At 38.1% G+C, this 20,112-nt stretch overlaps 1 protein-coding gene across 1 annotated transcript; it reads left to right on the top strand.

Moving 5' to 3' along the window:
* The first annotated feature begins 489 nt into the window (after positions 1-489).
* Positions 490-14,490, top strand: LOC126631335 (carotenoid 9,10(9',10')-cleavage dioxygenase-like). Its single transcript, XM_050301498.1, has 12 exons — positions 490-615; positions 726-831; positions 4,076-4,344; positions 4,504-4,683; positions 4,775-4,853; positions 5,047-5,128; positions 5,218-5,280; positions 5,366-5,531; positions 5,735-6,065; positions 13,871-13,932; positions 14,067-14,198; positions 14,332-14,490. Exons 1-12 carry the CDS (start codon positions 490-492, stop codon positions 14,446-14,448), a joined length of 1,713 nt encoding a protein of 570 aa, XP_050157455.1. The 3' UTR covers positions 14,449-14,490.
* The last annotated feature ends 5,622 nt before the right edge of the window (positions 14,491-20,112 follow it).

The raw sequence follows: 20,112 nt of genomic DNA on the forward strand, positions 1-20,112 counted from the left end.
CACATGACCCTACCTGCCTAGGCCCTGCCAAGACGCCTAGGCGTCTAGCGACTTTTAGAACCTCAGACACGTTTTGATATTAGGGGTCTTTTAGACATCTTTATTATTTTTTTCATATTTCATATTGTAAACTCAGTTTTATTTAACAAATGAGAATTTTGTTTCATATGCGTGGTATTTGAACTCAATTAAATTTGTGAAATTATGTGATTAAGATTTCATATATAAAAAAGAAAGAATGCAAGGTCAAACTTAATTATGGATATTGTTTTAGTTGCAGCCTAGTCATTGAGTTTTTGTTAAGTCAAGCTTAATTATGGATATTGCTTTAGTTGTAGCTTAGTCATTGAGTTTTTGTTAGAACTATCATGGGGGTTTAGCTAGTTAAAGAAAATTAAATTTGAAGGGTATAATTTTCAGTAAACGGTTCTTATACCCGACTTGATCAACTATATGTAGAACAAGATTCAGCCATTTATGATGGGAAAAATGGAACAAGTCATTCCCATGCAAATAGATGTCTCCAAAACTTTCAAGAACGCTTCTGACAAAGTGCTGGACTTCTTGGTAGATTCAATGTTTGAATTCGTCGATCAAGAGTATCTTCCATCTCAGGTAGCCAGCTTACTCACTTTCAGGCACTACAATAGCTAGTTTCTCACAAATTAATGTTGTAAGAAATTTCAAATTAATTAACTTGTAACTTTCTGTGTTGATTAATGTAGAGCAACTTCAAGCCGGTCGATGAGTTGGGAGGAGAAGTTGATGTCACCAGCAGCATCAGAGGGAAAATCCCAGATGATTTTCCAGAGGGTGTCTACATAAGAAATGGTCAGTACTTGCCTAATATTTATGTATAATTTGTTAATTAAGGATTTTAGATCAATACAATATTTTCTTGTAATTGATAGAACATTTTACTATGTTTTTTTTTTCGGATTTCTCAAAGGGAAATATTAACCTATGACGAAATTCTGCCCATGCTGATGGATAGTTGCGTTCTACTCATTGTTTTAAGGATTATGTTTTCCAGAGTAATTCGAAGTAACAATGTCATTCGGATTTTTTTATGTGGGAGAATCCGAGTCCAGCCATGTGGTGTAGGAGTTGTTCTAAATTTATGTGTGAGAGCGTTGACAGGTGTTACGCATATCTCACAAATTTACTTCTTACTCCACATAGTATGTCTACTGTCCCTTTTCATTATGAGCTAGTAGTGGAAGAGGACATGCGTGGAGCTGTCACGCCTGTGTTTTGCGAGTGACTTTAGTTTTAGCTCGTCAGAGTAGACTTAGTGCTGGCTAGAACCCTTAGGTTACCCGTGTCGTCTCAAGCAATTGTTTGGACGGAATACCATGGTGAGTGGAGTTAAACCATGGATCGTATCAACGCTTCTTCACTCTATCTGCGTCCAATCTTTATGACTGTAAAATTCGCGAAGTATTAATCCTGGAACAATCCATCTTGGAATCACAAGATGAATGGGCATACAAAAAGTACAACTCATTAAATTAGGCATTGCTTAGACAATTAAAACAATTAAATAATACTATAGAGACAAAACTCTCCCCTTTTATCTAATCTAGGTTTCGTCATGAAGTGGAGATGGTGAGATTAGGGGAGTAGATTCTCTCCCCTCCCAATCTCTCTTCCCTTTTATCTTCTCTTATTTTAAACGGTTATGATTAAATCATGTCAATATCTTATATTAATTTTTCATAAATAGAAAGACAAAAATGGAAGTGTGAGAGGAGGGGAGAGAAAAAAAGGAAAATAGAATGAGAGAAAATCTTACTGCGAGATTAGGTGGTCTGAGACTTTTGACTTCGTAGCATCAGAACAAACTTTTTCCCCATCTTTATCGATTCAAAGTAATCACTCTAAATCAGCCATAGTCAGTGGTCCTACCGAGTTGATCTGGCTCTTAACGTGGTATGCGTTTTAAGGAATTTACAAAGTTGATCCGTACGTGGAGCATCAATCACAGCTTCCTTCAATAATCTTCTAGCTTTCTTCGTTGTTCGTAGTATAAGAGGCCATTGCTCGGGGAAATATGATTCTTCTCTCATTGAAAACACCAATTGTTAGAATCAAATTTGCGCACTTTTACGGACAGTATCCCATTTTAAAAGAAAGGTTCCAATTCACGCATTATGTATAGCAAAAATGGTTCCGATTAGAATGGAGGAATACAGTTCCTATTTGCATCTCTATGATAATGAATAATACAGTTTGATTTCCCCCTCATTCATATTAGGATTGACTCGATTCTATAATGCCCTTCTTAATACTCTTTACACTATGTTTGGATGAGAGAAATAAATTTGGAATTTGGATAAAAGTCAGAATTTATAAATTGACATACATCAATTCTCTTGTTTGGATTTATAACATAAAAATTTAGAATTTCCGCATGGAAAAAAAACTTGGAATTTGGGGCCTCCAATTTCCAAGGTTAAATTCTATGTAAATATGTGTCATTTCCCAATTTCTATGATTGGGAGTTTAAAATTAACAAATTCCGTTTTCAATTCCATTGTTCTTTTAAGTTAACCAAACAATAAAATTTACAAATTCTAGAAAATAGAATCCCTTCATTTCAATTTCTGTCATTTTAAAATTTCTTAGTAATCTTAAATTTCTTCATCCAAACATAGTGTAATGTTTCGGCTATTTACAAAACCTGATAAGCAAATAAATAAGCATATGCCTCTGGAAGAAATCGAAAATTTTATTGGGAATGCTACAAGATTCCTTTTTTTTTTTTTCTAACAGATGGTCAAAACTTCATATGGGTTCGAATCCTACTAACAGGTATACTAGATACCATAAATTGTTTAAGAAAGAACAAGATGTTTCTTTTATCCCTTCTAGGAGATCAAAACAAAAATAATTAATGTATTCAAGATAATTATGTAATGTCTCAATTCGTCCTATTTCATCATATTAGGGATGTAATATGGTTTCGAATGATGAATTTCAGTCGAAATTACACATGAACTCCGGCAATGGATGAATGAAGTTGATTGGGAGGTGTAATTAGATCCGAATCCGACTAGCTACATATCTCTGGGATTGAAAAATCACATCATGGGTGTAGTTATACAGAAGGAACGGTGTGATGCATGCAACATCATGAACCATTGACGAAGGAGACGGCTTAGGCGTGTAAGAGAGATCCTTGGAGATCAAAGAATTGTCCCCCTGATAAATACCCAAACTAGGGTATTTATAGAGATCTTGAGAAGTAATCCTATTAAATCGTGAGACTATCTAGGAGGGAATCTAGGATAGATATCCAATCCTCCTAGGATTATGATTACGTTGCTTAATCCTTAAGATATCTTAATTTGGCATGAATTAGGGTTTCCTTACTTGCATGGGAGCCAAGTAATATAGGTTACGAACTTAGTCTAGTCCGACTGATGCTGTCTAACAGTCTGACTACAAATTCCGGAATATGTCCCTCCATCATAGTACCTTACTCCTATTGTGACTAGGAAATCTTACTAGCTTTATAGTCCGAGAATCATGGGCGATGGTCATTCCGGTCATTCTTGCCACCTGGAGTGCCATGTGTCAGGGATCCAAAAGTTATGGTCCCACACACTCGGCAAACTAATTAAGTTACTATACGTATTATATTATACTAATCCAACTAAGTTGTCAAATATGAGTTTTTTTCTTGGAACATTTTCTTTATTTGGACTTGTACTTAATTGAGTTAATCATCAGTTCAACAGAATACTGGTCCAAATTGTATTTTTGCTAGAAGAAGGAACTTTGCTAAAATATGATTTACGAAATCAGAAAGGAATTTTATTGCTAGACGCTCCCGTACCACTCCAGCACTAAACAACTGGGGATCGGGGCTAATTGGGTGACCACTCAACTGTTTAAATTATTTTTGTGCATGTCCATGCATGGCGTTATATTTTTCCAATTTATATGGATCGGGACTAATTCGTGACCACTCAACTGTTTAAATTATTTTTGTGCATGTCCATGCATGGCGTTATATTTTTTCAATTTACATATTTGTTTTTCGGTCTGATTTTCAATTTATATTATGTAGGGCCAAACCCTCTATTTGGAGGATTGAAATCGACAAGATCAGTGTTTGGAAGGTCAAGTCACGTATGGGTTGAAGGAGAAGGCATGCTCCATGCGTTATATTTCAGTAGGGACGGCGACGTTAGTGATGGAGGCTGGACTGTCCGGTACAACAACAGACAAGTTGAAACCGACACGTTCAAGCTCGAAAAACAGCGAAACAAGCCGTCTTTTCTCCCCACCTTTAGCGGCGACTCGCGGGCTATTTTGTCCGCTTTCCTCCTCAATTTGGTAGGCATGTTAACTTATTGACGTAGTTCATTTCAAAACCAGTACCTTCTATAGCTCTTTCATATTAGGCTTTTTCCCATCTATCAACTTAAAAGTATGTATATATAGAACCCTGATAGTTATAAGTTTGTTCTTATTAGTTTGTGATGTTTCTTCCAGTTGAGGTTTGGTAAAGCGAACAAGTATTTGAGCAACACCAATGTTTTCGAGCATTCGGGGAAGTTCTACTCCATAACAGAAAATCACATACCTCAAGAGATTGACATCATCACATTAGAAACTTTGGACAATTGGGATGTCTCTGGAGCCTGGAACAGACCTTTTACCACCCACCCTAAGGTGTGTGTATGTGTGTGTGTGTGCGTGTGGGCTATATATAGCCCTTAATTTTCACTTTAAATTATACACTAATCTCTCGCTTTTGTTCCAGAGAGCTCCAGGCTCAGAGGAGCTGGTCATTTTTGGAGTTGACGCAGTAAAACCATATGTTGAAATTGGAATAATTTCAGGTATTGTCTTGCTTAAACTCTCTAACATAGACAGACCTGTCACAATATGTGAGACTCATCTGCATTAGAGAGTGTGAATAAGTGTGTACCAATAGCATTCCACATTCATGAATATCATTTAGAAATAATCTAGGACTTCAAAAATAACAAGACATTCAGAAATTCCGATGTGATATATTTTCCCCTTGCTCAGCTGATGGAAAGGAACTAATTCACAAAGTGGATCTCAAACCCAACAAGAGCATCTTTTTCCATGAATTAGGGGTCACAGAGAGGTATTAAAGCAAGTGGTTATTTTTGGTTAATCTATAAGCCAAACTTTTGCCACTTAATCAACTGAAAATCATGCATACTTTTCTTGCAGGTATAATATCATCATGGATTTTGGTGTAACTTTCGACATAAACAGACTCATTAACGGAGGCCGGTAAGTGATGCTTCCTTCATAGTTCCACTCTACACATTTTGATTATATCCCCATGAAAACATGCATGCAATGTTTTATATATATTGTTTGATGTGCTGGTTTTGATATGCAGATTATTAGAGTACAATCATGAAGGATATGCACGAATCGGTGTGATGCCACGCTACGGCGATGCAGATTCAATCCGCTGGTTTAAAGTTGAACCCAGTTGCACATCTCACATCATCAATAGTTTTGAAGATGGTGAAGAGGTAACTTAAACGAATTAGCAATTTTATTAGAAAATTCACTATCTTCTTGGAGGAATAATAATCCAATAATTGCTATTTGTATAAAACATTGCCATAATAGACAGTAGACTTCTATAGGATCGCCCCTAATAATCAGTAGACTTCTTTTTAATTTGCAAACCAAACCGCATCTGGAATCTAATTTTTGTTTGTGGGATGAGCAGGTTGTAGTGTGGGGTCGTAAAGCTCTGGACTCAGTTATACCAGGACCGGACAAGGCATTGAATCAATTTGGGTGGCCGCCAAGAAAATTTAAGCCTACAAGTCCAAGTAAAGAAAATGATCATGATAATATCTCACCAGTCGACTATGAAAACTTATTTTCTCATGCTTATGAATGGAGATTAAACATGCAAAGTGGGGAAGTCAGTGAAAGATATCTCACTCGAAAAAGGTTTTGCATGGATTTTCCCATGATCAACGGAGCTTTTTCCGGTATCAGAAATAGATATGGCTACGCCCAAGTGGTTGATTCTGCCGCAAGCTCTGCCTCAGGTAATTAGGGTCAATCTTTCCCAAAAATAAATTCATGGGAAAATTAGGTTCACATCCTTCTTTTTGTTACCTCATTGATTAAAATCCTATTCATTCTCAATTTTTGATCAAGGTCATTGGGTATTAATAACATCATTAATTATTTGAATAATAAAATATTTTTATTTTTAAATATATTCCTTTAATGTTAAAAATGTCACAATTAGTATATTTTGTTGTGGTCTATTTTATCTGACAGATGGACTAGGGCCGGCGGCAGAGAGAGAGAGGAGAGAGATGTGTGTTTGTAGAATTGTAGGAGAATGTGTGTGTTGTTATCCCTCCTACATTGTGCCTTTATTTATAGTAGTAAAGGGAGAGAAGATATTCCTTCTCCTCCAAGTAATACAAGTTGTAATAGGAAAGGATAACTAGAATCAAATCTTATCTAGGATTTACACAATCATACTTAAACTAGGAATGTTTACAACACTCCCCCTTGAGTGGGTAAATACTCAAGGTAGATTCAACATCATGCAGAAGTTGAGGAAGTCGACTCGTCGGCAATGATTCCAAGGAACAACGCTTATTCTCAATAAGGTAGGAACTTGCATAAGTAGTAAGTCTCACTAAAAAACCCTAAGGCTATGGCAAAAACCCAAGTAGGGACAAAATCCATAGTCTAAGGAAAAATGCGTGAGAAATGCAAAGTCAAAAGAAACGTCTACAGGACGTCATCAGGGATATGACCAACCCAAGGTGGGTGCCTCGTTAAAACCTAGTTAGGTAGCAAAAACCCAGTGGGAAAAATGCTCCTAATCATAGGGAAAAAGAGTACATTAAGATCAAGCAAGTATCCAGAAGATACTCCCCCTGAGTTTGACATAATTCCAAAGAGAAATAGCAAAGTTACAACTCAGAAAGTTTACGCATACCAATTCCATGAACAAGCTTCTGAAACGTCGCCTTCGGTAGTGATTTGGTGAAGAGGTCGGCCAGATTGTCTTGTGATCGGATTTGCGTGACTTCAATCTTCTGATGCTCTTGTTGTTGATGTGTAAAGAAGAACTTCGGCGCAATATGCTTGGTGTTGTCTCCTTTGATGTAACCCTTCTTGAGCTGTTCGATGCAAGCTGCGTTGTCTTCAAAAATCGTCGTCGGGGCATTAACGGCGGGATGAAGATCACAGGAGCTTCGAATATGGCCCACTACTGCTCTCAACCAAAAGCATTCCCGAGTTGCTTCATGTAAGGCGAGAATTTCAGCATGGTTAGACGAAGTGGCAACTAAGGTCTGTTTAGTTGACCTCCAAGATATTGCGGTGCCTCCAACGGTAAAGACATAACCCGTTTGAGAACGCGCCTTGTGCGGATCAGATAAGTATCCAGCGTCGGCATAACCAACAAGGCGAGAATCAACCCGATGAGCATAGGGTGCGGCATCACTCGAGAATTCGTAGGGATAGAATAAGCCCAAATCCGTAGTACCCTTAAGGTAACGGAAGATGTCTTTCACGCCAGTCCAATGTCTGCGTGTTGGTGCATTGCTGTATTTTGCCAAAAGATTAACAGCGAAGGAGATGTCGGGTCTAGTGCATTGAGCTAAGTACAATAAAGCGCCTATCGCACTTAGATAAGGAACTTCAGGCTCCAAAATCTCTTCATCATCCTCCTTCGGACGGAAGGGATCTCGCTTTGCATCTAGCGTACGAATGATCATAGGAGTACTCGAAGGCTTCGCTTTATCCTCATTAAAACGGCGCAACACCTTCTGGGTGTAGTTCGATTGATGTACTAGGATTCCATCCGAACAATGCTCTATCTCGAGACCGAGACAGTATCGAGTCTTACCTAGATCTTTCATCTCAAATTCCGACTTCAGGTGCGAAGCAGTTCTCGCGAGCTCTTCAGGAGTTCCGATGAGATTCATATCATCGACATATACTGCAACAATCGCAAATCCGGAATGTGACTTCTTAATGAACACACAAGGGCATAGTTCGTTATTCACATATCCCTGACTAGTCAAATACTCACTTAAACGGTTATACCACATTCTTCCGGATTGTTTCAAACCGTATAGTGAACGCCTAAGCCGAATTGAGAGTGTGTTCCGGGGTTTGGAAATATTTGAACCAGTCAATGTAAGTCCTTCGGGAACTTTCATATAAATTTCCGTATCAAGATCCCCATAGAGATACGCGGTTACTACGTCCATCAGCTGCATATCCAGTTTTTCGGAAACTACCAAACTGATAAGGTATCGAAAAGTAATCACATCCATAACGGGTGAGTAAGTTTCGTCATAGTCAATCCCGGGACGTTGTGAGAAACCTTGTGCTACAAGACGAGCTTTGTAACGCACAATTTCGTTCTTCTCATTACGCTTCCGAACGAAAACCCACTTGTAGCCAACGGGCTTCACATGTGGAAGAGTAGGAACTACAGGTCCAAACACCTTACGTTTCGCAAGTGAATCAAGTTCGACTTGGATTGCTTGTTTCTAGTTTGACCAATCAGCTCTACGTCGACATTCATCAACGGAACGCGGTTCAATGTCATCGCTCAACATGATCTCAGTAGCTACTGCAAATGCTAATGCATCATCGACAATCATCTCATTTCTACGCCACACATCATCTAAGCTAGCATAATAGACCGAAATCTCACGATTCTCGGGAGGAGGATTCGTCTCTTCAAGGACGCGTCCATAATCTAGAATTTCCTCATGAGTTGGGTAAAATGAGTAAGCGATAGTCGGATTCACGGTAGGCTCTTCAGGACCTTGTGCCGTGGTTTTCCTCTTCCGGGGGTGTGAATCCTTTGAACCAAAGGGTCTGCCACACTTTTGTGTAGGGGCAGATGATTGGCTAGCCGCTAATGTACGTGGATCACCAGAATTGGCGTCCCGGGCTTCCAAGAGGGTAGTCCGTCGTACATTTGGTACATCCATCTTTGCAGGCGTATTCGCAGCTGGAATATGTGATCTTGTCACGCGCGCTAGATCGGTGAAAGCATCTGGCATGCTCTGAGCTATGCTCTGGAGATCTAATATGCGCTGCACTTCAGCTTCAGACTGAGCGGTGCGGGGATCTAAATGAGACAAAGTGGGAGTCGTCCACGATAATTCACGTCGTTCATTAGGAACGTTGACGTTCTTATCTCCCCCTAACGACGGGAAGACTGTCTCATAGAAGTGACAATCCGCGAAACGAGCGGTAAACAGATCGCCTGTCAAAGGTTCTAAGTAACGAATAATCGAAGGAGAATCATATCCGACATAGATTCCCATCCTTCGCTGAGGCCTCATTTTTGTACGTAAGGGCGGCAAGATCGGCACATAGACCGCACAACCAAAAACGCGCAGATGCGATATGTCGGGTTCGCATCCGATGACCAACTGAAGGGCACTAAATGGTTGTGTCGCAACAGGCCTCAGGCGGACCAACTTTGCTGCGTGCAATATTGCATGGCCCCAAGCAGCGATCGGGAGCTTGGTACGTATGACCAACGATCGAGCAATCATTTGTAAACGCTTAATGAAAGCCTCTGCCAGGCCGTTCTGGGTGTGAACATGGGGTACAGGATGTTCAACTTCAACCCCAACCGACATGCAATAGTCATCAAAAGTTTTAGATGTGAATTCTCCAGCATTATCCAATCGAATAGATTTGATCGGATAATCAGGGTGGTGAGCCCTGAGCTTGATAACCTGAGCCAACAGTTTGGAGAATGCAGCGTTCCTTGTGGACAACAAGCACACGTGTGACCAACGTGTAGAAGCGTCAACCAAAACCATAAAATATCTAAATGGTCCGCAGGGAGGTTGAATCGGTCCACAAATGTCCTCCTAAATCCGTTGTAGAAAAATGGGAGGATTCGAACGAATCTTGTCATAAGAAGGCTTAGTAATAAGCTTTCCCATAGAACATGTTTGACATGCAATTTCATGGATCGAACCTAAGCTTCGGGTTAGTGGATGCCCGTGTGAAGTTTTGAGGATACGGCGCATCGCTATTCGTCCAGGATGTCCCAAACGATCATGCCAAAGTGTAATTTCGTGCGCGGTCCCTGTGGTAGGGCCGGCCACATAGTGGCATTCTATGGGGCGTATGGTCGTAGTATACAGACCACTCGGGTTACGCTCCATCTTCTCTAGAATACGCTTCTGGCCATATTCGTAGGAAGTTACGCACAGAAATTCAACTTCGTTTTCTACGTGGGTTTCAGCGTGGTAATTGTTATCTCTAATGTCCTTGAAACTTAGTAACGTTCTTCCGGAACGTGGAGAATAGAGTGCCTCAGCAATGGTCAAGATTGTACCATTGGACAACATTATACGTGCCTGACCGTATCCTTCGATCAGGTTGGATGGGCCTGAGAGGGTTGTCAGAGGTGCATTCTTAGGTATGAAGTTAGTGAAATAGATGCGTTCACGCAAAACAGTATGCGTGGTTGCACTATCTGCCAGACAACTAACTTTCCCACTAGTCATACCTAAAATGAAAAATTAATTTGAATCGGTCACATGCATAAAAGTTTATAAAAACAAGTATCAATTCAAAATAATTTCATTTATTCAAGGAAAAAACTTAATATCCAAAATAAATCGCCAACTAATAATCCAAAACATAAAGGAAAATTGTTCAAAATCAACCAAAAACAAGGAGGGGTTCGGCCACAAGGTGGAATTCGGCCCCAATTGTCTTATTTTAACTGAAAAATAAGTCTATGTCTAAGATTCTAATCTTTCATAGGAGTGGTATCCTCCTGAAAATCAGAAACCTCCATCTTTGTAGTCTCCGGTTCGTCCACTTGCAGGAAGTTTGATTCAAACTTCGTACGACGAGAATGATATGCATCCACAACCTTCTTGGGAGCACGGCAAATACAGGACCAATGGTCCTTGGAACCACAACGATAGCACATATCGTCATTCATTGTGGCAGGTGCTTTGCCCTTATTCTTGAAGTTCGGGGCCTTGGGAGCGAGGTTTGGGCGCTTCTGGGCTTTGTTTCCTCCCTTGGATGGGCCTTGGCTCTGTTGACCTTGGTGGGATGGCTTCTGGCCGCCCTTACCACGCCTCTTTTGGTGTTTTGGGTGCTGATTAGTGCTATAATGTGCTTCAGGCACAACAGTAGCCCCAGTAGGTCGAGCTTGATGATTCTTCATCAACAGCTGGTTCTGCTTTTCAGCAAGAAGTAAAACAGAGATCAAATCCGAGAACTTAGTGAACTTCTGAGCTCTATATTGTTGCTGTAGGACAATATTAGAAGCAGAAAAGGTCGAGTAGGTCTTCTCCAGGAGATCCTCTTCAGTCAAAGTTTCATTGCAAAACTTGAGAAGTGATCGGATTCGACAAACTTCAGAATTATATTCATTCACAGACTTAAAGTCTTGGAAGCGCAAGTGCTGCCAGTCGTGTCTTGCTTCAGGCAAGAATATGTCCTTTTGGTGATCGAAACGATCAGCCAAAGCGACCCATAATGCACGTGGATCCTCCTCAGCAAGGTACTCAGTTTGTAGAGCGTCATGGATATGTCTTCGGATGAAGATCATAGCAGTGGCTTTTTCAGCTTCGCCAACAGGTGCATCCGTTGCTTCTTCAATAGCAGGACGCAAGTTCTTTGCAGTGAGGTGGAGCTTCACATCTTGAACCCACTTGAGGTAGTTCCTTCCAGAAACTTCCAAAGCGGTGAAGTCGAGTTTGTTCAAATTCGACATGTTCCTATCACAAAATGGATGAACAAGATGTGGTTAGTGTAATGGAGAAAAATCAATCCATTCACATAGGAGTAGAACATACAGGTTCTAATAGACATGTATTGGTTTAATTTTGCATGAAAAACTTCGGGTTTTCATGGGTGATATATTTAAGTGAAAACTTCGGGTTTTCAAACAAGGCATGTGTATAAGAAACTTCGGGTTTCAAAGTAATTATGAACTTCAGGTTCATATATTCCTGCAGGCAAACACAAATATATATGCAAACAAATATGCAAAGAATATATGCAGAAATATTGTATAATGATAAGTGAATTAATTTATTTTTGGTCTTCGGGGCCAAATTAAAATGTGGGTGAAAATATAAAAACCCATATTATTTTAAAAAAAATTAAATAATAAAATCTCGGGGCCTAAAAATATAGGCCAAGAACCCTCGGGTGGGATTACAGGCCCACGGGGTGAGAAGAGGGGAATGGGCTGCTGTGTGCAGCCCTAAATTTTTTTTTTTTTTTTTTTTTTTTTGTTTTTTTTTTTGTATTCAATTATATTATATGCATGTATAATTTTAATGAATCACATATTTACGTTGATGCATATGCAAATAATAGTTTCAATGCATGTACATATGTAGGATTCAATTCATGACAAATATCAAATTCACATAATTGTAGCAATTTTGATTATGAAGCATGCACAATTTATGTAGAATCTAAAATACGTTAAACGTAAAGTTGGGTCATGCATCATGGTGAATGTTCATGCTATCAGGGCTTGCAAAATATCGAGTTAAAAGCCGTTGTTTGGAAAGAACCTGATTGCGTGATGATATGGATGAACTGGTTTGATGCAGAAAAAATCTCCAACGTCAGATTCCTAAGCGCAGCGGTAGGAGCGTGCTGATAACGTGTTGTGGTCTATTTTATCTGACAGATGGACTAGGGTCGGCGGCAGAGAGAGAGAGGAGAGAGATGTGTGTTTGTAGAATTGTAGGGGAATGTGTGTGTTGTTATCCCTCCTACATTGTGCCTTTATTTATAGTAGTAAAGGGAGAGAAGATATTCCTTCTCCTCCAAGTAATACAAGTTGTAATAGGAAAGGATAACTAGAATCAAATCTTATCTAGGATTTACACAATCATACTTAAACTAGGAATGTTTACAACATATTTATATTTATGGCTAAATTTTTTATCATATATTTTTATTTTTAGTTTGTACATATTTTTAATTTGCAAATATTTTTTAATTTGTACCAATTTTCTTTTCATTTTTAATTTGTACCCATATATTAGTTTCCTTTTGTGCCCATATTTTTTAAAATTTTATTTGTCTTTGTACCCATGTGTATACCGTCATGTGACATTATATATTTAATCAATATAGAAAAATTATAGATGGTATATTTATGTTTTTATGCCTAAACTTTGTATCATATATTTATATTTTTAGTTTGTACCCACTTTTAATTTGCAACATTTTTTTTTTTTAAATTTGGAGTATTTTCTTTTTAGTTTTATTTTGTACCCATGTATTAATTTCTTTTAGCACCTATATTTTTAAAAATTCATTTGTATTCACAATTTTTAATCTTTTATCTGTACCATAATTTATTTCTAATGTACCCATTCTTCTTTATTAATGTACCACTTTGTTATATGTGAAATGTACCACTTTGTTATATGTGAAATGTTTTTTTGTAAAATGTACCAATTTTTTTAACACTATGGATGCATTCTTTTGCCATTTATTATTTCTTATTTTTACATAGTTTTTATCCATTTATTCATTCAAAATGTTTGAATTTTTTTATTGTAACCGTTTCTAATAGTATTATAATGGGAGATTTTAAATTTATAGGATTATAAATCTCATAAAATATCAAACAAGTAATGTCAAAACTATAAAAATAAAAATATTAATAATAATATAATGAGGTGTACAAAGTCAAGGGATCTTGATCAAACTTTGAATACTATTAAGGTTTTAATCAAAGAATGTTAAGGATTAGGAACCGCATCCAAAACATCCCTAAATTCATTGTACTCTCTAAATTGCTTTTCTCAGACCATTAATGTCTATTCTATGGCTATATGTCTTTCAGGCGTGCTCAAATATAATGGTCTAGCCAAGCTACACTTTGAAGAACCAGCTGATGTTTCTTTGGTATAATAAAATAGGCCTATACAGGTTTTCATTATAATTCTTCTCCTACAATTTTATGTATGAATATGTGACTTACATTCTTTATTCCTTTATTTCTTGGATTACTAGACAAGTGAAGGCCAATTAGAATAAAGGTGGAAACTCACATGTTTGAGGAGAATAGCTTTTGCACTGGAGCTTCTTTTGTCCCAAAACAAAGGGGTCTTGAAGAAGATGATGGATGGGTTATCACTTTTGTTCACAATGAAGATACCAACATATCTCAAGTAAGTCGATCAGTCTATATTCTATAATAATATTTGAAGTCTTTTGAGAAATTTCGTTACTTTATTTAGATTGATTCACATTTATATGCGTTGAAGTGCTAATCAATTAGTATAACTTAACGATTTGTTTTAGGCTTATGTGATCGATACAAAGAAGTTTTTCAGTGAGCCTATTGCCAAAATTACATTGCCTTGTAGAGTTCCATATGGATTTCATGGAGCCTTCATGCCAATCTCAACCCCCACTTAGGACTAGTTTGGTACTGTTATGCTTAAAAAAATTGTCTTTGGTGTGCTGTGACAATAAACCTTTGTATTGTGCTGGGAGAATAAACCTTTGTAAAATAAAACAGTTGCCTGTTTGGTAAACTCTAGTTGTAAGAGTGCTTATAACACAAAAAACAATGTACAAGTATTTGATAAATGTTTAAATAAAAGTGTTGTGGTTGTGTAAAATGATCGAAATTGACTCACCCCGACCCGGAAAGTCCACTAGGATTCCGAATCGAGCTGTGATGGTCGACACGTGGAAAGTGACGAAGCCATAGAATGTGATAATGTGTAAAAATATGAATAAATTTAAACTTAAAAGTCCCTATGTACACAAATACGCGGTGCGCGGGTGTGGACCCATTTCACACTTTCACACGTGATACAGAGCATAAGGCAAGTACAGTGAGCAAAGATAATAATTATACCATCATAAGGAGCCACCTGAACTGGGAGTACCACAAGTCCTCGTCGATGCAGAACCTTGCTACTAGAACCTGGAGGGGTGCAAAAATAAAAAGTGTGAGTGGTCAAGACAAGGATTTTCAAAATCATTTCCATTATCAAAGGTAGTAACCCCTCGCCGTAAAACCTGTATAGTTTCCAGCAAATCATACTACATAGAAGTATGAAATCAAAAGTATACTAACAGTAAACCCAGAAGTATACCACTACCCAGCATCTCATTAGCAATATAAATAATCATGTGCTTAATAAACCATACTAGCATGCAAGTCGGAATCACTTATGGTGACCTGTACGACTTATCTATATCTCATCACATTTTTCATCAATCATTGCTGGCATATAAGTCGGAGTCACCTATAGTAACCTGTACGACTTATCCATAGCTCATCATATATCTCATCAATCATTGCTAGCATATAAGTCGGAGTCACCTATAGTGACCTGTACGACTTTATTTATAGCTCATAAATCAATCTAGCCGGAGTCACCTAAAGTGACCTGTACGGCACTAACCCTGCACACGAGTTGGAACCACATATAGTGGTCTGTACGACAGGACTGGGTGTAAGTAAGTACGCTCAAGTGTTACGATCACGTGAAGACTGTGCGAATAATTGCAGGTCACCTACGAGTCGGAACCACCTATAGTGGTCTGTATGACAGGACTGTGCACCTACCTTGGATCCAAGGTGAGAGTAAGGTGCGGGAGGTGAACATCACGTGAAGGACTATGCCCTGGCCACGGGCAGGAGCACTAACACCAGGGTGCAGGTTTATGAGCTCTAATATATCTCAACACAATCATGCTCACTACCATCACTATCATCAACATGTACTCACATAAAGCTTACTTGGGCGTCCGCAGCGTCGTTTGGCACTTCAAAGCATTCATAATAAGTAGGTTCAGGTAATATTCATATGAATATGCCATGATGTAAATCTGAAATTCAACTATGTCATAATATTTCCAGATATATAAACATATATACAAATGGCATAAAATGCATAAACTGTAACGCCCCACTCCCGAACTATTTACTTTCGAAAGTAATCATCGGTGATAAGCTCAATTAGACACTAGTTTAATTAACTACCATTACTTATGTTTCCTTACTTCAATTTCTTGATTCTTCACCCATTGATTTATGAACAACATTTAACCACCAAATCATAAAGTTAAATCTCACATTTTCCACCAATGTCCCTCACAATGCTCAGTTCCCCAAACAAGGCTATTGTCTCAATTATTTAGTCTCATTTATTATATGGTTGCATCTAACGTCTCGTTAGACTGTCTACGTATCCTAAACAGGGATCAATCTATTCGTAGTTCACAATAATTATTTGCAAGTGACATGCATAAATCAATTTAGAAGCGTTTGTGGAACTATCAATTATATACATACGATAAAAAGGAAAAGATCCACTCACCTGGAGTCCACGCTATGATTCTCTAGCACGCACATCGAGGTGTCTCGAATGATTGGCGCCTGTGACCAATTATCGAATCACATCTCAGAACTCTTATCAATAGAATACGTAATTCTTATAAAACGCATCCTTAAGGGCATTCTAAAATAGTTCAGGACCCATTGACCACAAGTCAACCGTTTATCAAAGATCGACGGTAGGGTCTACAACCTTATATAACTCGATCCGGAAGATTCACATATCAGATTTCCAATCCGCAACTTCCAAAGATTCAAATTATGCTTCTAGAATAACATACTAAAATTTCATTACGATCCAACGGTCAAATCTCCTCCAATTGTCCAAAACCAAGTGGTGGTTAACATTTATTTTATAAACTTACAAATCCAATTCAGGAAAATCCGTGAATCGGAGTCCCTATCCGTAAGTTTCTGTGGTCCTCAAATATTATGTACTATAATGTAACAAAGTTAGGTGATGATCCAACGGTTGGATCGTCGATTCGTATAAATATCTATTAACGTATCGTAATGAATTTAGGTCCAAACGATCAACCTACGTTATACAATCACCAAAACTAAACACAATGCATCTAATTTAGTCTAAGAATAACATCGATGGCCCCTTGGCCAAGCACCACCGCACGCGCCGCCCCGACTCGCTGGAAAATCCAACTATTTCCAAAAATTACCAAAATTTACAGGAATGAAAATCTCAATGCGTAGAGTAACTTTCATACCTGTGACCAAGGCCAATTAGGCCGGGAAGAACTTCACTTTTGTTAAAACCCGTCGGAAACCCTATACTTGGGTGTGTTCGATTCAACCTCCAAACTTGCTCCGATGCCTCCACCACTGTCTGGGCTTTTTTCATGGGTTCTAGGGAAGTTTTTTGGTAGTGGTAATTGAAGGAGATTGATTCACAATTAGTGAATCCCGAGCAATGTCTCACGACACCCACCGCCGGTTTTTAGAACAAGTTACCACCAAATTCCTCCTAATCTTGGGTGAAAATGGAAGAATGGAGGTTAAGGGATGATTTCCAGGTAGAGCATGGGTGAATTTCGTTGGATTACTTGGTGGAAATTACCCGCAATTAGAACCGAGTCGAAACCGATTTTGGTCATGGGCATGGGTGTGGCTGAGGGGAAGAGGGAGATCCCCTCTCTTGATTGGTTGTCCACCCTTTCTTCTAATTGGTCATTTCCCCTTTTGTCTGATTGGTCCACTCATTCTTGCCTAATTTTCTAATTGGCTACACTTCCCACATGGTGGAATTTAAATTTTCCTTTAAATCTAAAGTTTAGTGAAACAATTTCTAACGTCCGTAATTATACCGTTATAATCCGGACTCGCAAACGGATTTCGCCTATATGTCTGTAGCTTCAAAATCTAATCGGAAACATTAATTGTGACTTCGAACGGTCGACAGAAGTCAAACATCTTCGCCTCAAAGGGTATTTTCGTAAAATCACATATTAAAATTATAAAATCATCATTTTTAGCGACGGGATGTTACAGAAATACATATGATAATGAATATTATGTTATTATGCTTATCCTTGAAATTGTTTTTAGTCTTTATCTTCTCTATCTGAGAGCATTTTTATTCAGCACCATAAACTAAGGTGAAAAGACACGTTACACATAATGAGGTGTATAGTGAGCATACACCTAGTTATGATGGTGAATAAAAATGCTCATTCTCTATCTTTTAATTTTTTTTTACTGTATATTCTCCATAATCACTCACCTAAAAAAAAGGCCATCAAATAATTAAATAGATTTGGATAATAAAAAGGGAACTTTAACGAAAAGCACCCGGTACTGTTCACTTTAACGAAAAACTACATTTTTACACTAAAAAGTCAATTCTGGTACTATTCACTTTACCCTTTATTTTGTCCTTATCATTAAAACTCAAAGTTTTCAAGCCCTTTTCATTAGTTTTCCTTAATAAAAATGGGGGAAATAAAAATTATTGATCTGGAGAAGGCCTCGGTTGCAGAATAGTCCTTTCCCCCTGCCCCTGTCCATGAAATTGTGTTCCAATCTATTGCTTCGCATCTGGTCATCGCCGACCTAGGACACGAACGCCGGCGAACTGGGAGGTGTGTGCATAGCGTTACGGGTTGCGCGACTCAAATCGCAATCCATAGTGGGCGAGTGAATTCAGTAAGTATGGATCTGCCCTAGGCATGGGTAAATTTGTATGTGTAAAATTATATATGGAGGATCAATCACATTCTACGCCATCTGGGGTACTAACGAATTCATATCTCATTTTAGTTTACAGTCTTTTTTAGTCAAATTAATAACTTAAGGCTCTATTTGGGCAAGGGATTTCTAAATCCCACACCCAAATGGATTGAAATCAACTTAGTAAGATACAATCCGCAAAATGTTCGATATAGGATTGCCACAAGGGGCGCCATATGGTTTCCATGGGACTTTTGTGTCAATGCTTAGTCAATATTAGTATTAGGCATGGCGTCTAGCTTCACAAAGTCTCATGCATATATATATACTCTCTAGTCTAAGGAAACTTCGCAAGGATTGAATCAGAAAAAGAAAATTACACAGTTGGGGACATAAACTTTGTACTAGTCCCATGCATATGTGACAGTTAACAGGTTTCATTTGATTAGAGAATCTGGAAGTCTAGTTTGTTAATATATCGTGTTAGTGAAAGATAAGAGTGGTTAAGTCTTTTTATTAAGGAGTCTGGTTAAAAAGCAAACATTCCTCTGTACTTAATTGCATCTGTAATCATGTTCCTATGTATACTGAAATCATCAGTTTATCTCTATACCTCAATCTCTCCTTGTTGTCTCTCTCTATTTTAACATAGTATCAGCGTCGAAATTCTCTCTGAATTGTAGTACTGTAATCATCTTCTTCCTATAATGATATCAGCCTCTCTCTCTCTCTCTCTCTCTCTCTCTCTCTCTCTCTCTCTCTCTCTCAACGAGACATAAGTTAATCTGATGAAGATTTTCCTCTCAACAAGACATAAGTTAATATGATGAAGATTTTCTTTTACGAGTCAATGACAACAAACAATTAGTTGTTGATGGAGGTATAAGTTAATCAAATAATCCGAGCTACCTCTCATCAAATGCTCCCAACTGTATCTTGCTACAATATTGTTTCACCATTCCACCTTCACCTACTATTGATGTAGAAATCAAAACGAACCACCAGCAATATGTCGGCTTATTGATGGGGTGCTCTAAATATGTGTCTGAATTGATTTTATACAAGCCTTTTCTATTACCCAAATTAATGTTAATAGGATAAGGACGGTGGGGTTGGAACTCGGAAGAGGAAATTCATTAAAGAAAAGTAAAAAACTAAATGTAATGGATGCTACCTAACAGATTTTCCAAATCAAAGTATAGCATATATATAGTCATTTATATATATTGCATTAAAGAAGAAAAACTGAAAGTATATATAATACATCGCCCCTTCTAACTTTTATATCTAGCTAGCCCCACCCCTCCTGCTAATTGCTAAAAACCCTAATTCCATGGAATTCTTTAACAAGAAGTCTCTCTTTGGCTTCAAAGATGTAGAAGAAACTGATGCAATAGAAGACACCCCCAATGACCTCTCCATTAATGATCAGCAATTCATGTATGACCAAGATCTCCAACTGATAATTGAGAAATTTTTGAGAGTGACGGAAACACACACCTCAGCAATACAGGTGGTGTTCCCTTCCAATCCAATAATGCCATATG

This window comes from Malus sylvestris, chromosome 8, assembly GCF_916048215.2.
Source record: "Malus sylvestris chromosome 8, drMalSylv7.2, whole genome shotgun sequence".
Classification (NCBI taxonomy): domain Eukaryota; kingdom Viridiplantae; phylum Streptophyta; class Magnoliopsida; order Rosales; family Rosaceae; genus Malus; species Malus sylvestris.